The sequence below is a fragment of the Salvelinus fontinalis genome, chromosome 19, assembly GCF_029448725.1.
Source record: "Salvelinus fontinalis isolate EN_2023a chromosome 19, ASM2944872v1, whole genome shotgun sequence".
Classification (NCBI taxonomy): Eukaryota; Metazoa; Chordata; class Actinopteri; order Salmoniformes; family Salmonidae; genus Salvelinus; species Salvelinus fontinalis.
Window position 1 is genome coordinate 54,437,215 of NC_074683.1, and position 23,940 is coordinate 54,461,154.

General features: G+C 44.1%; 1 protein-coding gene across 1 annotated transcript in view; it reads left to right on the forward strand.

The window, feature by feature from the left end:
• The first annotated feature begins 12,348 nt into the window (after window positions 1-12,348).
• Window positions 12,349-23,940, forward strand: part of LOC129816963 (collagen alpha-2(VI) chain-like) — a 58,509-nt gene continuing 46,917 nt past the window's right edge. The window contains exons 1-15 of the mRNA XM_055871954.1: window positions 12,349-12,683; window positions 17,122-17,341; window positions 18,491-18,778; window positions 19,348-19,511; window positions 19,634-19,751; window positions 20,199-20,284; window positions 20,739-20,759; window positions 20,898-20,963; window positions 21,092-21,145; window positions 21,293-21,337; window positions 21,430-21,456; window positions 21,583-21,609; window positions 21,729-21,773; window positions 21,970-22,023; window positions 23,673-23,735. Coding sequence (XP_055727929.1) covers window positions 17,134-17,341; window positions 18,491-18,778; window positions 19,348-19,511; window positions 19,634-19,751; window positions 20,199-20,284; window positions 20,739-20,759; window positions 20,898-20,963; window positions 21,092-21,145; window positions 21,293-21,337; window positions 21,430-21,456; window positions 21,583-21,609; window positions 21,729-21,773; window positions 21,970-22,023; window positions 23,673-23,735 — 1,266 coding nt within the window. The 5' untranslated portion in view covers window positions 12,349-12,683; window positions 17,122-17,133. The remainder of the gene's footprint in view (window positions 12,684-17,121; window positions 17,342-18,490; window positions 18,779-19,347; window positions 19,512-19,633; window positions 19,752-20,198; window positions 20,285-20,738; window positions 20,760-20,897; window positions 20,964-21,091; window positions 21,146-21,292; window positions 21,338-21,429; window positions 21,457-21,582; window positions 21,610-21,728; window positions 21,774-21,969; window positions 22,024-23,672; window positions 23,736-23,940) is intronic.

Here is a 23,940-nt window from a genome sequence, read left to right on the forward strand (position 1 = left end):
CATCCTGTGAGCCACAGTAAAATCATCAGACCAGATTAATACACTCACTTAGTTCTTATTATGATTGTGTCCCAAATGGAACCCAGTTCCCTACAGTGTGTAGTTCACCGTGCACTATATAGGGAATGGGGTTCTATTTGGGAGGCTTCCTATGATTCTGATAACAGAAAGTAAAACTTGGACCGTTGCCCAGTTCCTTTGTACTGAGACATCTTCCATCATTATTGTTACATTATCTTCAATCATTATTGTTACATTATCTTCCATCATTATTGTTACATTATCTTCAATCATTATTGTTACATTATCTTCCATCATTATTGTTACATTATCTTCAATCATTATTGTTATAGTATCTTCAGTCATTATTGTTACAGTATCTTCAGTCATTATTGTTACATTATATTCAATCATTATTGTTACAGTATCTTCATTCAAACTGAAGTGAAAAGAGATTGCTGAGGCACTCTTTGGGGATATTTTTCCCATCTCCCTCTGATGTTCTGCCACTTTGATGGTATTGTGGAGGCAGGGTTAGGGTTATTAGAGGCAGGGTTAGGGTTCTTAGAGGCAGGGTTAGGGTTATTAGAGGCATGGTTAGGGTTATTAGAGGCAGGGTTAGGGTTATTAGAGGCAGGGTTAGGGTTATTAGAGGCAGGGTAAGGGTCATTAGAGGCAGGGTTAGGGTTATTAGAGGCAGGGTTAGGGTTATTAGAGGCAGGGCCAGGGTTATTAGAGGCAGGGTTAGGGTTATTAGAGGCAGGGTTAGGGTTATTAGAGGCAGAGCTAGGGTTATTAGAGGCAGAGCTAGGGTTATTAGAGGCAGAGTAAGGGTTATTAGAGGCAGGGTAAGGGTTATTAGAGGCAGGGTTAGGGTTATTAGAGGCAGGGTAAGGGTTATTAGAGGCAGGGTTAGGGTTATTATAGGCAGGGCTAGGGTTATTAGAGGCAGGGCTAGGGTTATTAGAGGCAGGGTTAGGGTTAGGGTTATTAGAGGCAGGGTTAGGGTAATTAGAGGCAGGGTTAGGGTAATTAGAGGCAGGGTTAGGGTTATTAGAGGCAGGGTTAGGGTTATTAGAGGCAGGGTAAGGGTTATTAGAGGCAGGGTTAGGGTTATTAGAGGCAGGGTTAGGGTTATTATAGGCAGGGTTATGGTTATTAGAGGCGGGGTAAGGGTTATTAGAGGCAGGGTAAGGGTTATTAGAGGCAGGGTTAGGGTTATTAGAGGCAGGGTTAGGGTTATTAGAGGCATGGTTAGGGTTATCAGAGGCAGGGTTAGGGTTATTAGAGGCAGGGTTAGGGTTATTATAGGCGGGGTTAGGGTTATTAGAGGCGGGGTAAGGGTTATTAGAGGCAGGGTTAGGGTTATTAGAGGCAGGGTTAGGGTTATTAGGGGCAGGGTTAGGGTTATTAGGGGCAGGGTTAGGGTTATTAGGGGCAGGGTTAGGGTTATTAGAGGCAGGGTAAGGGTTATTATAGGCAGGGTTAGGGTTATTAGAGGCAGGGTTAGGGTTATTATAGGCAGGGTAAGGGTTAATAGAGGCAGGGTTAGGGTTATTAGAGGCAGGGTTAGGGTTATTAGAGGCAGGGTTAGGGTTATTAGAGGCAGGGTTCGGGTTATTAGAAGCAGTGTTAGGGTTATTAGAGGCAGGGTAAGGGTTATTAGAGGCAGGTTTAGGATTATTATGGGCAGGGTTAGGGTTATTAGGGGCAGGGTAAGAGTTATTAGAGGCAGGGTAAGGGTTCTTATAGGCAGGGTTAGGGTTAGGGTTATTAGAAGCAGGGTTAGGGTTATTAGAGGCAGGGTAACGGTTATTAGAGGCAGGTTTAGGATTATTATGGGCAGGGTTAGGGTTATTAGGGGCAGGGTAAGAGTTATTAGAGGCAGGGTAAGGGTTCTTATAGGCAGGGTTAGGGTTAGGGTTATTAGAAGCAGGGTTAGGGTTATTAGAGGCAGGGTAAGGGTTATTAGAGGCAGGGTTATGGTTATTAGAGGCAGGGTAAGGGTTATTAGAGGCAGGGTAAGGGTTATTAGAGGCAGGGTAAGGGTTATTAGAGGCAGGGAAAGGGTTATTAGAGGCAGGGTTAGGGTTATTATAGGCGGGGCTAGGGTTATTAGAGGCAGGGCTAGGGTTATTAGAGGCAGGGTTAGGGTTAGGGTTATTAGAGGCAGGGTTAGGGTTATTAGAGGCAGGGTTAGGGTTATTAGAGGCAGGGTTAGGGTTATTAGAGGCAGGGTTAGGGTTATTATAGGCAGGGTTAGGGTTATTAGAGGCAGGGTTAGGGTTATTTGAGGCAGGGTTAGGGTTATTAGAGGCAGGGTTAGGGTTATTAGAGGCAGGGTTAGGGTTATTAGAGGAAGGGTAAGGGTTATTAGAGGCAGGGTTAGGGTTATTAGAGGCAGGGTTAGGGTTATTAGAGGCAGGGTTAGTGTTATTAGAGGCAGGGTTAGGGTTATTAGGGGCAGGGTTAGAGTTATTAGAGGCAGGGTTAGGGTTATTAGAGGCAGGGTTAGGGTTAGGGTTATTAGAGGCAGGGTTAGGGTTATTAGAGGCAGGGTTAGGGTTATTAGAGGCAGGGTAGGGGTTATTAGAGGCAGGGTAAGAGTTAGGGTTCTTATAGGCAGGGTTAGGGTTATTAGAGGCAGGGTTAGGGCTATTAGAGGCAGGGTTAGGGTTATTAGAGGCAGGGTAAGGGTTATTAGAGGCAGGGTTAGGGTTATTAGAGGCAGGGTTAGGGTTATTAGAGGCAGGGCTAGGGTTAGGGTTATTAGAGGCAGGGTTAGGGTTATTACAGGCAGGGTTAGGGTTATTATAGGCAGGGTTAGGGTTATTAGAGGCAGGGTTAGGGTTCTTAGAGGCAGGGTAAGGGTTATTAGAGGCAGGGTTAGGGTTATTAGAGGCAGGGTTAGGGTTATTAGAGGCAGGGTTAGGGTTATTAGAGGCAGTGTTAGGGTTATTAGAGGCAGGGTTAGGGTTATTAGGGGCAGGGTTAGGGTTATTAGAGGCAGGGTTAGGGTTATTAGAGGCAGGGTTAGGGTTATTAGAGGCAGGGTTAGGGTTATTAGAGGCGGGGTAAGGGTTATTAGAGGCAGGGTAAGAGTTAGGGTTCTTATAGGCAGTGTTAGGGTTATTAGAGGCAGGGTTAGGGCTATTAGAGGCAAGGTTAGGGTTATTAGAGGCAGGGTAAGGGTTATTAGAGGCAGGGTTAGGGTTATTAGAGGCAGGGTTAGGGTTATTAGAGGCAGGGCTAGGGTTAGGGTTATTAGAGGCAGGGTTAGGGTTATTAGAGGCAGGTTTAGGGTTCTTAGAGGCAGGGTAAGGGTTATTAGAGGCAGGGTTAGGGTTATTAGAGGCAGGGTTAGGGTTATTAGAGGCAGGGTTAGGGTTATTAGAGGCAGGGCTAGGGTTAGGGTTATTAGAGGCAGGGTTAGGGTTAGGGTTATTATAGGCAGGGTTAGGGTTATTATAGGCAGGGTTAGGGTTATTAGAGGCAGGGTTAGGGCTATTAGAGGCAGGGTTAGGGTTATTAGAGGCAGGGTTAGGGTTATTAGAGGCAGGGTTAGGGTTATTAGAGACAGGACACTGCACTGGATTTCCGACCTCTACCTTGACCTGTCGTTTGTCTGCCGCCTGTTTTGTAAATAAACTTCTATGAGTTGAGCTTTGTGCATCTGGGTCTTATCCTGAGTTCTGATAGATTTAGACCTGGAACACCAGGTGGGTGATATTAATGACCAGGTAGAACAGAAAACAAGCAGACCTCGTAGGGTCAGATGATTTGAATGTGTCCAGTGTTTCAGTGTTTCCCATCCCACACATTTTCTAGTGTTTTTTTTTTGGTGGCTCTGCTCTGTAGTGTCGTCATCTTACAAAGCACATCCTTTAGGTCAGCGGTGGCAAACATCCAGCCTGCAGGTGCAGGTGTTGTGAGTAAAAAATATATTTTTTACGAACGAGTCTAGCCGTGGGAGTGGGGAGGTTCTACTAAGCTATATGGAATTATTTTAAGAAGGTCATAACAAGGATACTTTAGCTATTTGATTTTGAAATTGTAATACCTCTTGACGTATATAAAACATTTTGTAAAACATAATTGTTTGACTTTACTGCTATTAGGCTATACAAACGCATTGAATAACAGATTCACTATATGGAACAACAAATTGTCCCCGCAAAAAACTCTAAAGGAAGTTTGCCAATGACTGGAACGAATTGCAAAAATCTCTGAAGCTGGAGTCTTATATCTCCCTCTCTAACTTTAAGCACCAGCTGTCAGACCAGCTTACCGATCACTGTACCTGTACACAGCCCATCTGTAAATAGCACACCCAACTACCTCATACCCATATTATTACTTACCTTCTAGCTCTTTTGCACCCCAGTATCTCTACTTGCACATCTATCACTCCAGTGTTAATGCTAAATTGTAATTATTTTCGGCACTATGGCCTATTTATTGCCTTACCTCCTCACGCCATTTGCAAAGACTCTATATAGACTTTCTTTTTTTTCTATTGTGTTATTGACTGTATGTTTGTTTATTCCATGTGTAACTGTGTTGTTGTTTGTGTCGCACTGCTTTGCTTTATCTTGGCCAGGTCGCAATTGTAAATGAGAACTTGTTCTCAACTGGCCTACCTGGTTAAATAAAGGGTTAAAGTTATATATATATATATAATATATAAATACCTGGTTAGGGTTATATATATAATATATAAATACCTGGTTAAATAAAGGGTTAGGGTTATATATAAATACCTGGTTAAATAAAGGGTTAGGGTTATATATATATAATATATAAATATATAAATACCTGGTTAAATAAAGAGTTAGGGTTATATATATATAATATATAAATACCTGGTTAAATAAAGGTGAAATTAATCAAATAAAATAAAAAAGTATCCTAAAATGTACTGTAAGTGTTACCTTATTCCCTAGGTAGTGCACTACTTTTGATCAGGGCCCTGCGAATAGGGTGCCATTTGGAAAGCATACTAAGTGTATACTCCCACCAGCTGCTGCTGGAAGGATCCTCTTGATAATATCTAATAAAGTATAAACCCTGCTGCATTTCCCACCACAATCTTCTCCCATACTTTCCCTTCTACTGTCTTTTATGTTCAAACTAATTACACTGTAAGAGTTAACAGCAGGACTTACAGGGAAACCTCTGGCTGTCTCACAGGGTTAAAGAATTTCCCTTCCAGAAGGCAGAGCCATATAAACTCAGCAAAAAAGAAGCGTCCTCTCACTGTCAACTGTGTTTATTTTCAGCAAACGTAACACGTGTAAATATTTGCATGAACATAACAAGATTCAACAACTGAGACATAAACTGAACAAGTTCCACAGACATGTGACTAACAGAAATGGAATCATGTGTCCCTGAACAAAGGGGGGGTTAAAATCAAAAGTAACAGTCAGTATCTGGTGTGGCCACCAGCTGCATTAAGTATTGCAGTGCACCTCTTCCTCATGGACTATACCAGATTTGTCAGTTCTTGCTGTGAGATGTTACCCCACTCTTCCACCAAGGCACGTTCAAGTTCCCGGACATTTCTGGGGGGAATGGCCCTAGCCCTCACCCTCTGATCCAACAGGTCCCAGACGTGCTCAATAGGATTGAGATCCGGGCTCTTCGCTGGCCATGGCAGAACACTGACATTCCTGTCTTGCAGGAAATTACGCACAGAACGAGAAGTATAGCTGGTGGCATTGTCATGCTGGAGGGTCATGTCAGGATGAGCCTGCAGGAAGGGTACCACATGAGGGAGGAGGATGTCTTCCCTGTAACACACAGCGTTGAGATTGCCTGCAATGACAACAAGCTCAGTCCGATGATGCTGTGACACACCACCCCAGACCAGACGGACCCTCCACCTCCAAATCGATCCCGCTCCAAAGTACAGGCCTCGTTGTAACGCTCATTTCTTCGACAATAAACGCGATTCCGACCATCACCCCTGGTGAGACGAAACCACTTTTTGCCAGTCCTGTCTGGTCCAGCGACAGTGGGATTGTGCCCATAGGTGACGTTGTTGCCAGTGATGTCTGGTGAGGACCTGCCTTACAACAGGCCTACAATCCCTCAGTCCAGCCTCTCTCAGCCTATTGCGGACAGTCTGAGTACTGATGGAGGGATTGTACGTTCCTGGTATAACTCGGGCAGTTGTTGTTGCCACCCTGTACCTGTCCTGCAGGTGTGATGTTCGGATGTACCGATCCTGTGCAGGTGTTATTACCTGTGGTCTGCCACTGTGAGGATGATCAGCTGTCCGTCCTGTCTCCCTGCAGCGCTGTCTTAGGTGTCTCACAGTACGGACATTGCAATTTATTGCCCTGGCCACATCTGCAGTCCTCATGCCTCCTTGCAGCATGCCTAAGGCACGTTAACGCAGATGAGCAGGGACCCTGGGCATCTTTCTTTTAGTGTTTTTCAGAGTCAGTAGAAAGGCCTCTTTAGTGTCCTAAGTTTTCATAACTGTGACCTTAGTTGCCTACCGTCTGTAAGCTGTTAGTGTCTTAATGACCGTTCCACAGGTGCATGTTCATTAATCGTTTATGGTTTAATTTTACAATAAGCAGGGACCCTTTACAATGAAGATCTGTGAAGTTATTTGGATTTTTACAAATTATCTTTGAAAGACAGGGTCCTGAAAAAGGGACAATTCTTTTTTGCTGAGTTTATAAAGGCCAGTCTGAAGCAAACCTCTGTGACAGGATGTTGATATGAAGCTGTGTCTGTGACAGGATGTTGATATGAAGCTGTGTCTGTAGCAGGATGTTGATATGAAGCTGTGTCTGTAGCAGGATGTTGATATGAAGCTGTGTCTGTGACAGGATGCTGATATGAAGCTGTGTCTGTGACAGGATGCTGATATGAAGCTGTGTCTGTGACAGGATGTTGATATGAAGCTGTGTCTGTGACAGGATGCTGATATGAAGCTGTGTCTGTGACAGGATGCTGATATGAAGCTGTGTCTGTAGCAGGATGTTGATATGAAGCTGTGCCTGTAGCAGGATGCTGATATGAAGCTGTGTCTGTGACAGGATGTTGATATGAAGCTGTGTCTGTAGCAGGATGCTGATATGAAGCTGTGTCTGTGACAGGATGTTGATATGAAGCTGTGTCTGTAGCAGGATGTTGATATGAAGCTGTGTCTGTAGCAGGATGCTGATATGAAGCTGTGTCTGTAGCAAACCTCTGTGACAGGATACTGCAGTATTGTTCACATCAGGGTAAACCAGAGGGAGAAATAGCAGAGTGGCTGTTGATGTTGAAAATAAGCCAAAGACAATAATCAGTTAGATTCTCTTCAAGGCAGAGCAAGACAGCAATTCTAAAGTGCATTGTGTTTGGGTGAAGCTTATCGATCATTCATCAGACGGCTCTTACTCATCAATATCCACAAACTATCTCTTCTCCGTAACCCTGATATACATCTCCCTCTTCATCTCACTTCTCATGCTGGATATTACATATCCAGAGCCTCCTACCTCCTTACCACAGAATTTAAACCACAATTTAAACGACAAACCATTCATTGGTTCTGTGAAATTTCCCCAAAAGATTTGTTAGGTCGCAGCAATGCTCTCGTAACACAAAAAACGGTCCAGTCATACTGAGGTTTATTAGGAAAATGAGTTACAGGGAGTTGTCTGGTATTCACATGGTGTTCTTAAGAAGTTACACAGAACTTTCCCACAATGTTGCACAATGTTCCACATTTTCCCAATAAGCGAAGTTCATAGTAGGTTTAACATAATGTACCATTAATATGGTAACACTTTATTTGGCACCTAGCGTCATAATATGTTATGACACGGTCATAACCATGTCATAATATGGTCATCATATGGTAATGACACATATATTTAGATCTGTTGTGACCAATGATGTATATAAACCCTAGATTGCTGTTGCTAAGTGTTGGCCAGTGAGAGGCTTGAAGCCACCGGGCGGCCATGTTGGCACTCCACAGAAGAAACAGTCCTCCATTGGAATGAATGGAATTCTACAGTATTTCAATTCAATGTTTCAAGGACAAAATAACATGTATTTAGGTATTTTTGTTGTTGTAGTTGGGGACAGTAACATTAGAACTTTCAAAAAAAATTATACTTTATGGATTTTCTAATAGATATTATGATTTTTTAAATGTTTAGTTCACATAATATAATGTAAAAGTTTGCAATAAGGTGTCTGTAATAGAATAAACGTGGGAAAAACACATGTAGACATTAATACATGCATTTCTAAAAACACATAGACATAGCTTCCAAAATGTGTTTTATAATGGTGGGGGAGAGCCAAGATGGAGGCACGGTGGCATCAACACACTGGTGGGGGAGAGCAAAGATGGAGGTGCGGTGGCATCAACACACTGGTGGGGGAGAGCCAAGATGGAGGTGCAGTGGCATCAAAACACTGGTGGGGGAGAGCCAAGATGGAGGCGCGGTGTCATCAAAACACTGGTGGGGGAGAGCCAAGATGGAGGTGCAGTGGCATCAACACACTGGTGGGGGAGAGCCAAGTTGGAGGCGCAGTGGCATCAAAACACTGGTGGGGGAGAGCCAAGATGGAGGTGCGGTGGCATCAACACACTGGTGGGGGAGAGCCAAGATGGAGGTGCAGTGGCATCAACACACTGGTGGGGGAGAGCCAAGATGGAGGTGCAGTGGCATCAAAACACTGGTGGGGGAGAGCCACGATGGAGGCGCAGTGGCATCAACACACTGGTGGGGGAGAGCCAAGATGGAGGCGCGGTGGCATCAACACACTGGTGGGGGAGAGCCAAGATGGAGGTGCGGTGGCATCAACACACTGGTGGGGGAGAGCCAAGATGGAGGCGCAGTGGCATCAACACACTGGTGGGGGAGAGCCAAGATGGAGGCACGGTGGCATCAAAACACTGGTGGGGGAGAGCCAAGATGGAGGCGCGGTGGCATCAAAACACTGGTGGGGGAGAGCCAAGATGGAGGCGCGGTGGCATCAAAACACTGGTGGGGGAGAGCCAAGATGGAGGCGCGGTGGCATCAAAACACTGGTGGGGGAGAGCCAAGATGGAGGCACGGTGGCATCAAAACACTGGTGGGGGAGAGCCAGCATCACCTTCACCTCCCCTGGATGCAGCCTCCCTCAAGGCCTTCACCTCCCCTGGATGCAGCCTCCCTCAAGGCCTTCACCTCCCCTGGATGCAGCCTCCATCAAGGTCTCCACCTCCCCTGGATGCAGCCTCCCTCAAGGTCTTCACCACCTCCCCTGGATGCAGCCTCCCTCAAGGTCTCCACCTCCCCTGGATGCAGCCTCCCTCAAGGCCTTCACCACCTCCCCTGGATGCAGCCTCCAAGGTCTTCACCTCCCCTGGATGCAGCCTCCAAGGCCTCCACCTCCCCTGGATGCAGCCTCCCTCAAGGCCCCCACCTCCCCTGGATGCAGCCTCCCTCAAGGCCTTCACCTCCACCCCTGGATGCAGCCTCCAAGGCCTTCACCTCCCCTGGATGCAGCCTCCCTCAAGGCCTTCACCTCCCCTGGATGCAGCCTCCCTCAAGGTCTTCACCACCTCCCCTGGATGCAGCCTCCATCAAGGTCCCCACCTCCCCTGGATGCAGCCTCCCTCAAGGCCTTCACCTCCACCCCTGGATGCAGCCTCCCTCAAGGCCTTCACCTCCCCTGGATGCAGCCTCCCTCAAGGCCTTCACCTCCCCTGGATGCAGCCTCCCTCAAGGCCTTCACCACCCCTGGATGCAGCCTCCATCAAGGTCCCCACCTCCCCTGGATGCAGCCTCCCTCAAGGCCTTCACCACCCCTGGATGCAGCCTCCATCAAGGCCTTCACCTCCCCTGGATGCAGCCTCCATCAAGGCCTTCACCACCTCCCCTGGATGCAGCCTCCATCAAGGCCTTCACCACCTCCCCTGGATGCAGCCTCCCTCAAGGCCTTCACCTCCCCTGGATGCAGCCTCCATCAAGGCCTTCACCACCTCCCCTGGATGCAGCCTCCCTCAAGGCCTTCACCACCCCTGGATGCAGCCTCCATCAAGGCCTTCACCACCTCCCCTGGATGCAGCCTCCCTCAAGGCCTTCACCACCCCTGGATGCAGCCTCCATCAAGGTCCCCACCTCCCCTGGATGCAGCCTCCCTCAAGGCCTTCACCTCCCCTGGATGCAGCCTCCCTCAAGGTCTTCACCACCTCCCCTGGATGCAGCCTCCCTCAAGGCCTTCACCACCCCTGGATGCAGCCTCCATCAAGGTCCCCACCTCCCCTGGATGCAGCCTCCATCAAGGCCTTCACCTCCCCTGGATGCAGCCTCCATCAAGGCCTTCACCTCCCCTGGATGCAGCCTCCATCAAGGCCTTCACCTCCCCTGGATGCAGCCTCCCTCAAGGCCTTCACCTCCCCTGGATGCAGCCTCCCTCAAGGCCTTCACCTCCACCCCTGGATGCAGCCTCCCTCAAGGCCTTCACCTCCCCTGGATGCAGCCTCCCTCAAGGCCTTCACCTCCCCTGGATCATCACCAAAGCACATTGTCACCCACCCAGAGTGGGTGGACACCCTATATTATGACAACAGCAAACACTTTCACATATTCTTAAATATATTACAATCCCATTTCAATGTAACTAGATAGCTAACAGCTAGCTACCATACACTTAGTGTTTGTTTAGCTAGCATTAGCTACCCTATAGTTAGTGTTTGTTTAGCTAGCATTAGCTACCCTATAGTTAGTGTTTGTTTAGCTAGCATTAGCTACCCTATAGTTAGTGTTTGTTTAGCTAGCATTAGCTACCATATAGTTAGTGTTTGTTTAGCTAGCATTAGCTACCATATAGTTAGTGTTTGTTTAGCTAGCATTAGCTACCATATAGTTAGTGTTTGTTTAGCTAGCATTAGCTACCATATAGTTAGTATTTGTTTAGCTAGCATTAGCTACCATATAGTTAGTGTTTGTTTAGCTAGCATTAGCTACCCTATAGTTAGTGTTTGTTTAGCTAGCATTAGCTACCATATAGTTAGTGTTTGTTTAGCTAGCATTAGCTACCATATAGTTAGTGTTTGTTTAGCTAGCATTAGCTACCCTATAGTTAGTGTTTGTTTAGCTAGCATTAGCTACCCTATAGTTAGTGTTTGTTTAGCTAGCATTAGCTACCATATAGTTAGTGTTTGTTTAGCTAGCATTAGCTACCATATAGTTAGTGTTTGTTTAGCTAGCATTAGCTACCATATAGTTAGTGTTTGTTTAGCTAGCATTAGCTACCCTATCAGTAAAGATGGCAACAACAGTACATCTAATTCACATGACCACATGTGTCAGTCATAAGTCCCAAAAAGAGTGTTTTGTCATAAGTGGACAAATGGTTCTTGCCTCTCTTCCTACTGGAGATACTGCATGCTGGTTCCAGCCTTAAAAGTAACAACAAAGAAAGTTAGCAGGTCTGTTAGGAAATGCCTTTGTACATCATCTAGATAAGGGCAGTTCTGTGGGGCACCAAACACTCTAAATGAGAAGATGGTAAATTCCATTCAATTCCTATTGTTATATTCCTCTTTCATTTACAAATCTCATGATCGTGACTCTGAGATACGGCTGTATCTAGGGGGGGTTGTATTTAGCTGAGCCTGTTAGCTATCTACATTTCTGCTAGCTAGCAATTGCTATGAATTTACCAAAACGATTAGAAATAACGACTGAGGTAGCTACGGTAACATGGGTTATCATGGGCATGGCTTTGATGACACTAAACAGTTTCAAGTTGATAAGCCATTGTGGAGTGGATTTATGAACAATTTAAATGGACACGTAGTACCAGATTTCTTGTTTTATCTATAACTAGGCCATCTCTTAACCAATCTCAACCTCTTTTAAGTACAATAGGTTCATTTCACAAGAATATCCGTGCAACATCCCGGCTGAATATTTGTTGCAGCCTAAAAGAAGCATTGAATAATCATCATCACAGCTGGACAATTTTGTTTTTTGTGTTTCACAAACTTGATATCTTTTGTGATGTCACCACAATGTCCTCACCAGACGGTTGCCACAACCTGATGAAGCATTCTGGGAACCTGGAAAGAACACCCAATCGGGTGTTCTTGGTAACATCAGCTGACTGTTTTATACAAACATTGTGTAGTCATCAGCACGAGAACATTTGCCTCAAACTAAACGAATGTTCTGGGAACTTTTTGTTTTGCTGGGAACATTTTTGTGAACGTTAAGAGAACCTTCCAAGGACATTTCATTTTTTTAATTGGGAGAAAATGATTTTTTTTTAATCATCCTAATGTCAGATAAAAACCTGATTTGAACTTAATGGGAATCTTATTCTTCTTGTTCTGGGAATGTTCCCAGTTTGCTGGGTTAAAGCATCTCTACGCTCCTAGCCCTGCTCATGAGTACAGCACAGACTTCAGCACAGCCCAGTTCATGAACTCATCTCAGCTATTTTCATCTCATCCTCTGCCTCCTAGACTGTGGACCACAGCCCAGACCCGTCAGCATACCCAGATGGAAGATATCTGACCCCAGATTGACCCCCATATAAACTGTGTGTGTGTTTGCAGATACAGTAGGATTCTTTGGTGCTAGGCTGTCCTCTGGTTCGTCTTAGGTGGAATTCGATGTAAATCCACTTGTGTGGCCGGAGTGGTTTTGGGTCTTTGACGATTATTTGGGGTGAGTGTATTTGAAATTTTTATGGATTTTCACAATCAAGTTTTGTGAACGTGTCGAAGGCTCTTACATGTTTGTTACTGTTGCTGCCGCCACATTCAGAAAGTCTTTTCCAACGGGACTTATCAGTAGTAGTGCTGTGTATACGGAAAGTACTGTATGTTGATTTAAACTTAACATTGAGGCCATCCATACAAACACACATAACTGTTAGTCACGTAGGATAAAAGCATCTAGCATAAATAACATGTTGTAGACTATCATTTTGATGTAGAGCACATTCAATTAATTGATTACCTACAGCCATACATTGGCATGCACTTAGAAGTAGGCTCACTTATTGGTCATACAACTTAAAGTTGATTTCCCAGGCATACTGAATTAATCGATCAATCAACAATAATGTGATACTAGAGTGATTAAGTAACTAACCGTAAACTCAAGGTAGTATACATCTCATTTAGGGCTCTGTCTTTTAAACTGAGCCTACTGCAGATTCTACAGTATACATCTCATTTAGGGCTCTGTCTTTTAAACTGAGCCTACTGCAGATTCTACAGTATACATCTCATTTAGGGCTCTGTCTTTTAAACTGTCTTTTAAACTGATGCTACTGCAGATTCTACAGTATACATCTCATTTAGGGCTCTGTCTTTTAAACAGATACTACTGCAGATTCTACAGTATACATCTCATTTAGGGCTCTGTCTTTTAAACAGAGACTACTGCAGATTCTACAGTATACATCTCATTTAGGGTTATGTCTTTTAAACTGATGCTACTGCAGATTCTACAGTATACATCTCATTTAGGGCTCTGTCTTTTAAACAGAGACTACTGCAGATTCTACAGTATACATCTCATTTAGGGCTCTGTCTTTTAAACAGAGACTACTGCAGATTCTACAGTATACATCTCATTTAGGGCTCTGTCTTTTAAACTGAGACTACTGCAGATTCTACAGTATACATCTCAGTTTGTTCTTAGGCTACACAACAAGTCTCTAACTATGTCATAACAATTGTATAGTTGTAAAGATGTCATGTTTAATGTACAGAATCGTTAGCTTTGACAGTGGTTATCTGTTTGGAGAAATGTCCTTTCCTCATATCTGTGTCCTAAATGACACCCTGCTTCCTATATAGTGCACTACTTTTGACGAGATAGTATACTACTAGTGTACACTGAGTCTAAAACATGTACACTATACAAACACATCATTGGTCTAAACTGGAGGGATCTATTTATATGTCCCAAATGGCACCCTGTTCCATAGAGCCCTATGGGCCCTGGTCTAAAGTAGTGCACTTGTATAGGGTTTGGGACAAAGCCATAGTGCTCTCCTGTTTAGACTCAGGGTGTCAGTTCTCTGGAGGCAACTCAGAGGGCTGACGTAAATAACATCCCGTCATCTCGCTAACACTTTATTTGGAATGTCCCAAATAGATGGTTTGAAGATTTTTTTAAATATATATTTTACCTTTACTTAACTAGGAAAGTTAGTTAAGAACAAATTCTTATTTACAATGACGGCCTACCCCGGCCAAACCCGGATGATACTGGGCCAATTGTGTGCTGCCCTATTGGACTCCCAATCCCGGCCGGTTGTGGTTGTGTCTATAGTGACGCCTCAAGCACTGAGATGCAGTGCCTTAGACCATTGTGCCACTCGGGAGCCCTAGGGTTAGGATAAGGATTAAGGTTAGGGTTAGGGTTAGGATTAAGGTTAGGGTTAGGATAAGGATTAAGGTTAGGGTTAGGGTAGGGTTAGGATAAGGGTTAGGGTAGGGTTAGGATAAGGGTTAAGATACGGGAGTCCATAGATTCCAACATTTCAACTAATTATCCACGAACCCCAATCTTAACCCTTATTTTAGCCTCTTCCCTAACCCTTATCTTAACCCTTATTTTAGCCTCTTCCCTAACCCTTATCTTAACCCTAACTTTAATCCTTAACCCTACCCTAACCTTAATCCTTATCTTAACCCTAATCTTATCCTATATCTTAACTCAGCCCTAACCCTAACCTTAAACCCGACCAGGGCTACAAGTAGAACACAACACCATTTGACATAAACAGTTGCATTAACCCCTAAACTCACGAGACTTATTGACAAACGTCAAAAATAAAAACAAGGTCCACCAAGACCTGATCATGAATGTATTAGAATGTTGTAAGTACAGAAAGCGTTTGCTGAGTGGGAAATGAATATCTAACTAGTCAGTGACAACTGTTTGGAGTTTGTGACAGCAACTATGTGAGCTTATTACAGTATTATAGACACTATGTCCTGGGATTTACTATGGTCTATATATAGAAGAACCCCTTACCTTCTAACAACTATACGGTGGCTTGTGAGGGTCATAGAGCAGAAATGTCATGTACTGTAGGTGTTTGTGAGAGTCTCAGCTTTTCATAGATGAGTCATAATAGTTTGTAGCTCAAACAATCCTGTCTCTACATACAGTGCATTCGGAAAGTTTTCAGAACCCTTGACTTTTTCCACATTTTGTTACGTTACAGCCTTATTTAAAAATGTATTTAAAAATAATCCCTCATCAATCTACACATAATATCCCATAATGACAAAGCAAAAACAGTTTTTTATTTTTTTTTATTTTGCAAATTTACACAAGTATTCAGACCCTTTACTCAGTTGAAACCCCTTTGGCAGTTTTTTGATATAACTAGGCGAGTCAGTTAAGAACAAATTCTTATTCACAATGATGGCCTACCAGGGAACAGTGGGTTAACTGCCTTGTTCAGGGGCAGAATGACAGATTTTTACCTTGTCAGCTCAGGGATTTGATCTTGCAACCTTTCGGTTACTTGCCCAACACTCTAACTACTAGGCTACGCTGCCGCTGTAAGGCAGTAATTGCTTCCTCGAGTCTTCTTGGGTGTGACGATACAAGCTTGGCACACCTGTATTTGGGGAGTTTCTCACATTCTTCTCTGCAGATCCTCTCAAGCTCTGTCAGGTCGGATGGGGAGTGTTGCTGCACAGCTATTTTCAGGTCTCTCCAGAGATGTTTGATCGTGTTCAAGTCCGGGCTCTGGCTGGACCACTCAAGGACATTCAGAGACTTGTCCCAAAGCCACTCCTGTGTTGTCTTGGCTGTGTGCTTAGGGTCATTGTCCTGCTGGAACATGAACCTTTGCCCCAATCTGAGGTTCTGAGCGCTCTGGAGCAGGTTTTCATCAAGGATCTCTCTGTACTTTGCTCCATTCATTTTTCCCTCGATCCTGACTAGTTTCCCAGTCCCTGCCGCTGAAAAACATCCCCACAGCATGATGCTTCCACCACCATGCTTCACCGTAGGGATGGTGCCGGGTCTCCTCCAGATGTGGCGTTTGGCATTCAGGCCAAAGATTTCAGTGTTGGTTCATCAGACTAGAGAATCTTCTTTCTCATGGTCTGAGAGTCCTTTAGGTGCCTTTTGGCAAACTCCAAGTAGACTCATGTGTGTTTTACTGAGGAGTAGCTTCCGTCTGGACACTACCATAAAGGCCTGATTGGTGGAGTGCTGCAGAGATGGCTGTACTTCTGGAAGGTTCTCCCATCTCCACAGAGGAACTCTAGAACTCTGTCAGAGTGACCATCGGGTTCTTGGTCACCTCCCTGACCAAGGCCCTTCTCCCCCGATTGCCCAGTTTGGCCGAGCAGACAACTCTAGGAAGAGTCTTCGTGGTTCCAAACTTCATCCATTTAAAAATGATGGAGGCCACTGTGTTCTTGGGGACCTTCAATGCGGCTGACATTTTTTGGTACCCTTCCCCAGCCTCGACACAATCTTGTCTCTGAGCTCTACGGACAATTCCTTCGACCTCATGGCTTGGTTTTTGCTCTGACATGCACTGTCAACTGTGGGACCTTAAATAGACAGGTGTGTGCCTTTCCAAATCATGTCCAATCAATTGAATTTACCACAGGTGGACTCCAATCAAGTTGTAGAAACATCTCAAGGATGATCAATGGAAACAGGATGCACCTGAGCTCAATTAATTTCGAGTCTCATAGCAAAGGGTCTGAATACTTGCAGTACCAGTCAAAAGTTTGGACACACCTACTCATTCAAGGGTTTTTCTTTATTTTTACTATTTTCTACATTGTAGAGTAATAGTGAAGACATCACAACAGACACTATGACCTGGGATTTCCTATGATCTTCTATGTCGAAGAACCCCTAATATTAGTGTTATAGACACTATGTCCTATGTTATACACTATGTTATAGACACTATGTCCTATGTTATACACTATGTTATAGACACTATGAAATAACACATATGGAATCATGTAGTAACCACAAAAGTGTTAACAGCTTTGAGTTTGTGTCTTAACATTACTGTGTCTTAACATTACTGTGTCTTAACATTACTGTGTCTTAACATTACTGTGTCTTAACTAACATCCCTTTCTATTATCTCCTTCTCCAGGCCTGGAGGAACATGGCTATGAAATCAGTGGCTGTATTAATGTGCTGCCTTGCAGCAACCCTTTCACAACAACCTGGAAGACTAGACCCACATAATGATCCAGAACTTCACAAAGGATCAGGACCCCACACTCACACTCACACAGAAATCATCACCATCATACGCAATTGGACCCACGAAGATGTCCATCCTACACCCCCTCCTCCATCCCCCTGTGATGGTGAGTCTTTTAGAGCCCTGTCTATGACCATGGCTATATACAGGGAGTACCAGGCAATAACATGGCTATATACAGGAAGTACCAGGTAATAACATGGCTATATACAGGGAGTACCAGGTAATAACATGGCTATATACAGGGAGTACCAGGTAATAACATGGTTATATACAGGAAGTACCAGGTAATAACATGGCTATATACAGGGAGTACCAGGTAATAACATGGCTATATACAGGAAGTACCAGGTAATAACATGGCTATATACAGGGAGTACCAGGTAATAACATGGCTATATACAGGAAGTACCAGGTAATAACATGGCTATATACAGGAAGTACCAGGTAATAACATGGCTATATACAGGGAGTACCAGGTAATAACATGGCTATATACAGGAAGTACCAGATAATAACATGGCTATATACAGGGAGTACCAGGTAATAACATGGCTATATACAGGGAGTACCAGGTAATAACATGGCTATATACAGGGAGTACCAGGTAATAACATGGCTATATACAGGGAGTACCAGGTAATAACATGGCTATATACAGGGAGTACCAGGTAATAACATGGCTATTTACAGGGAGTACCAGGTAATAACATGGCTATATACAGGGAGTACCAGGTAATAACATGGCTATATACAGGGAGTACCAGGTAATAACATGGCTATATACAGGGAGTACCAGGTAATAACATGGCTATATACAGGGAGTACCAGGTAATAACATGGCTATATACAGGGAGTACCAGGTAATAACATGGCTATATACAGGGAGTACCAGGTAATACCATGGCTATATACAGGAAGTACCCGGTAATAACATGGCTATATACAGGGAGTACCAGGTAATAACATGGCTATATACAGGGAGTACCAGGTAATAACATGGCTATATACAGGGGGTACCAGGTAATACCATGGCTATATACAGGGAGTACCAGGTAATAACATGACTATATACAGGGAGTACCAGGTAATAACATGGCTATATACAGGCTATATACAGGACGTAGATGTCCTCTGTCTTCCTGTAGAAGTGAATGAGTGTCCCATTGACCTGTACTTCAAAAGCGGTGCACTATGTAGTGAATAGGGTGCCATTTGGGACACAGATAATATGATGTCCTCTGTCTTCCTGTAGAAGTGATTGAGTGTCCCATTGACCTGTACTTCGTGATGGACTCCTCTGAGAGCATCGCCCTGCAGCAGCCCCCTCCGGGAAGCCTGGTGAAGAAGGTGGCAGATTGGACGAGGGAGTTTGCCCTGAGGCTCCGGGAGGAGGTGTACAACAGACAGGTGAAGATCAGCTGGTTCCTGGGGGGACTCCACTTCTCCCAGACACAAGAGCTCATCAGTGAGATCACCAGCAGAGACAACTTTGTCAGGAAAATGGATGCTATCGACTGGTTCAAGTCTTACCTGGGTAAAGGTAAGACCCTCAAGACTCATTTGCATGCTTCTTCTTCATGGATCTAACATTCTATTGTTTTCTTCCATTGAATATGTGACTCCGGGATGTTATTGATCTGTAATGTGTTGAGAACCTGCCAGTCAGCATGTCATTGATCTGTAATGTGTTGAGAACCTACCAGTCAGCATGTCATTGATCTGTAATGTGTTGAGAACCTACCAGTCATCATGTCATTGATCTGTAATGTGTTGAGAACCTGCCAGTCAGCATGTCATTGATCTGTAATGTGTTGAGAACCTACCAGTCAGCATGTCATTGATCTGTAATGTGTTGAGAACCTGCCAGTCAGCATGTCATTGATCTGTAATGTGTTGAAAACCTGCCAGTCATCATGTCATTGATCTGTACTGTAATGTGTTGAGAACCTGCCAGTCATCATGTCATTGATCTGTAATGTGTTGAGAACCTGTCAGTCATCATGTCATTGATCTGTAATGTGTTGAGAACCTGCCAGTCAGCATGTCATTGATCTGTACTGTAATGTGTATCCTGGGCATATGACAAATAAACATTGATTTTGATTTGAGGTACCTACACTGACTGTGCCCTGGACAAGATGACGGAGGAGATGCAGCGCCACGACCTGCGGGGTCACAACTCTGTCCGCTTCGCTGTGGTGGTCACTGACGGCCATGTGACTGGCGCCCCCTGTGGGGGGATCAAGGTGTCTGCAGAACGGGCTAGAGACCAGGTAAGAGGGACAGACACAGTACAGTTTTTTTTTAAACACGTTTTAAAACCTCACCTTTTTAGCCTTTAACAGTGATGTGTCTGTTGTTCATCTCCTGAAATCGTGTTTTTGGATTTGACCAGCACATCAGCTTGTTCTCAGTAGCTGCTTCCAAGATGGTGGAGGAAGCAGGGATGGGGCTGATCGCTAGCTCGCCTGCGGGGGTCTACCGCTCCAACTACATGGCTGTCAATGTCACAGGTGTTTAACCTAACAACTCATTTCATTGGTTAATTGTCACAGGTGTTTAACCTAACAACTCATTTCATTGGTTAATTGACAGATCATGTGATTCTAACTCTGTGTATTTATAGTCCAGAGGCATGGTGGATTCCAGGGTTTTTAGCATTGCTTTGTGGATAATGGAATTGTTTGAGCTATGGAGATCTTGAGAAAATGGACACCTACCTCCTGGGTTGCATCACTTCCTGTATCCCTTTACATTTTCTTGGTTTGGTTTGTTGTTTTGGTCTGATTTAAACTAGCATAGTTGTTAGAGTTCAAAAGTAAGATAAATTATATTTATAGAAACAAAAACATTGAACAAAAATGGGAACTGGAATGTGATTGAAACTAAATAATGGAAAAAAATGTCTTAACAAAATAAATGTTGAAAAATGTCCTTTTGTTTTCTGCCTCTCAACCCAGACCGTAAAACCTGTCACAGTCCACCGTGTGACGCCCCCACTGGAAAAATAGTCACATCATCCATCAACCAAATGATCAACGCTATGGTGATTATATGCAGTGTTTTATCCAGCTTTGAATATTCATGTCTGAAACATTTCCCATTACCATATATCTAGGGCTGTCAAACGATTTACGATTAAATCGCAAATTCCGAATTTGCTCAAAAAGGAGCTGTAATTTTAAGATTTTTCATTCAAAAAAACATAACAAAAATATTGACATCTTGATTTTTGTCTACAAGTAGGAAAATGGAGAAATCCCACTTTATTTAAACCTGAGTCAACTTGTTACGTAGCATTGTAGATTTGAGTTGTATAGGTAGATTTTCAACGCTTTCAGACAGTGTGATTAATGTGTGTTGAAATTACAAAGTTAATGAGTGAACTGCATAACACTGACAGCCCTAGATATTTCATTTAATATTCTATTTTTGGTACCAGTGTGTGTCCCCCCCCCATTTTTTATTTATTAAGTATTTTTGTTTGTTCTTCTCTACAGAAATATCAAGCCTATCTGCAGGTAACTAAGAGTTATTCTCAGGGATGGAGTCAGAACCTGTAACGTGACCCTTCTAAACCTTTCTGTCAAACTGATCTTCATTTTCCTGGTGTGAAATGCTGTTTCGTTCACAAAGTTTTCAATCCGTCGTTACTCCAGTGCTCCAAACTCCGGTGTCTGGAGCTTCCAGGCCCCCCAGGTCCGAAGGGAAACAGAGGACCTAAGGTAAGCTCCTTTTGTTAAGAAGTTAAACATCTGAGATATTTTTGCAAGAACGAAATGTGTTTATTCATGTTTGTTTACTGAACAGTTTGTTTGTTTATGTTTATTTTAATGTATCTTTTTTATTTTAGGGAACGAAAGGAGGAGTTGGACTCGCTGGCGCTAAAGGGTCCAAGGGCAAACAGGTAGACTGGGTGTTCTGACCACAGAAACACTGACAAGAGAACCTAGACATTTACATATATAATTCAATTATCCCCCCCCCCCTGTTGAAATAACATATTTTCTTCCACAGAACGTAGATGATAATGTTTGTATTATTTGTGCCACAGGGAGACTCTGGTATTGAAGGTGCAATCGGTCCCGCAGGTCACAAGGTGTGTGTACCTGGCTATCCTCTCTAACCAATACTGATATTCACCTTGCAGTGTATCCGGACTCAACCTGTCTTTTATTTGCTTCTGTTTAGGGTGCGATTGGTCTGAAAGGTGAAAAGGTAAGAAGAACTAAACATTATTCTAGTAATTATCACGTGTAAATCTTACATGAGACATGCTTTTTTATTTTAAATCAACATTTTTAAACGAGATGATTTGATGAATGGATTTCATCTTTCCCCCAGGGTGAATTTGGATCAGATGGAACCAAGGTAAACTACAGGATTGATTCTGACGTATACAGTACGTTCACCTACACCGTTTAGTTACGTCTCGCTGGACATGCTTACTTTCATCTTTAATCCACTCTGAATGACCTGTCAATCACCAGGGAGTGGCAGGAGGACACGGCAGGAATGGAACGGATGGGCAGAAGGTAAGAGACCATCGCTAGGTGCTGCTACACTTCCCCTTGAACTGTAACAGGAGCCAAGGGGAGCCCTGAGACTGAAACACGAGCTTTCAACTCAACGAAGATGACCCCCGACCTGTCACACTGGTACAGGTCTATTGGGTCCATACGAGAGTGTTATGTTGATACTAATAGGAATCTTTTCTGTTCTAATTCTCAGGGTAAAATTGGTCGAATCGGAACTTATGGTTGTAAAGGAGATCCAGGAGAAAGGGTTAGTAAAGTGTTATCCTACAGGATGTTACGTACACACACACACACACACACACCCAGGGGTTAGTAAAGCGTTGTCCTACAGGATGTTACGTATACAGTACACACACACACACACACACACACACACACACACACACACACACACACACACACACACACACACACACACACACACACACACACACACACACACACCCAGGGGTTAGTAAAGTGTTATCCTACAGGATGTTACTTACACACACACACACACACACACACACACCCAGGGGTTAGTAAAGTGTTATCCTACAGGATGTTACGTACACACACACACACACACACACACACACACACACACACACACACACACACACACACACACCCAGGGGTTAGTAAAGTGTTATCCTACAGGATGTTACATACACACACACACACACACACACACACACCCAGGGGTTAGTAAAGCGTTGTCCTACAGGATGTTACGTATACAGTACACACACACACACACACACACACACACACACACACACACACACACACACACACACACACACACACACACACACACACACACACACACACACCCAGGGGTTAGTAAAGCGTTGTCCTACAGGATGTTACGTATACAGTACACACACACACACACACACACACACACACACACACACACACACACACACCCAGGGGTTAGTAAAGCGTTGTCCTACAGGATGTTACGTATACAGTACACACACACACACACACACACACACACACACACACACACACACCCAGGGGTTAGTAAAGCGTTGTCCTACAGGATGTTACGTATACAGTACACACACACACACACACACACACACACACACACCCAGGGGTTAGTAAAGCGTTGTCCTACAGGATGTTACGTATACAGTACACACACACACACACACACACACACACACACACACACACACACACACACACACACACACACACACACACACACACACACACACAGACCCAGGGGTTAGTAAAGCGTTATCCTACAGGATGTTACGTATACAGTACACACACACACACACACACACACACACACACACACACACACACACACACCCACCCACCCAGGGGTTAGTAAAGCGTTGTCCTACAGGATGTTACGTATACAGTACACACACACACACACACACACACACACACACACACACACACACACACACACACCCAGGGGTTAGTAAAGCGTTGTCCTACAGGATGTTACGTATACAGTACACACACACACACACACACACACACACACACACACACACACACACACACACACACACACACAGACCCAGGGGTTAGTAAAGCGATGTCCTACAGGATGTTACGTATACAGTACACACACACACACACACACACACACACACACACACACACACACACACACACACACACACACACACACACACACACACACACACACACACACACACACACACAGACCCAGGGGTTAGTAAAGCGATGTCCTACAGGATGTTACGTATACAGTACACACACACACACACACACACACACAGAGACCCAGGGGTTAGTAAAACGTTGTCCTACAGGATGTTACGTATACAGTACACACACACACACACACACACACACAGAGTAATGAATGCAGTAAAATGTTGTGATAAGAAGGAACTGTCTCTGATGTTTTTTTGAAAGGGCTCAGATGGTTATCCAGGAAGTGCTGGTGATACAGGACTGCCCGGTGACAACGGAGAGAAGGTACCTGAGAGAACCTTCAGTCTGTCAAGGCTACTACAATACCACCTGTACTACAGAAACTACAGACTCAGTTTATGTACAGTGTTTTATAGACCACTGCGTTAACTAAACCTAGTTTATCTACAGAGTTTAATAGACCACTGAGTTAACTAAACCTAGTTTATCTACAGTGTTTAATAGACCCCTGGGTTAACTAAGCCTAGTT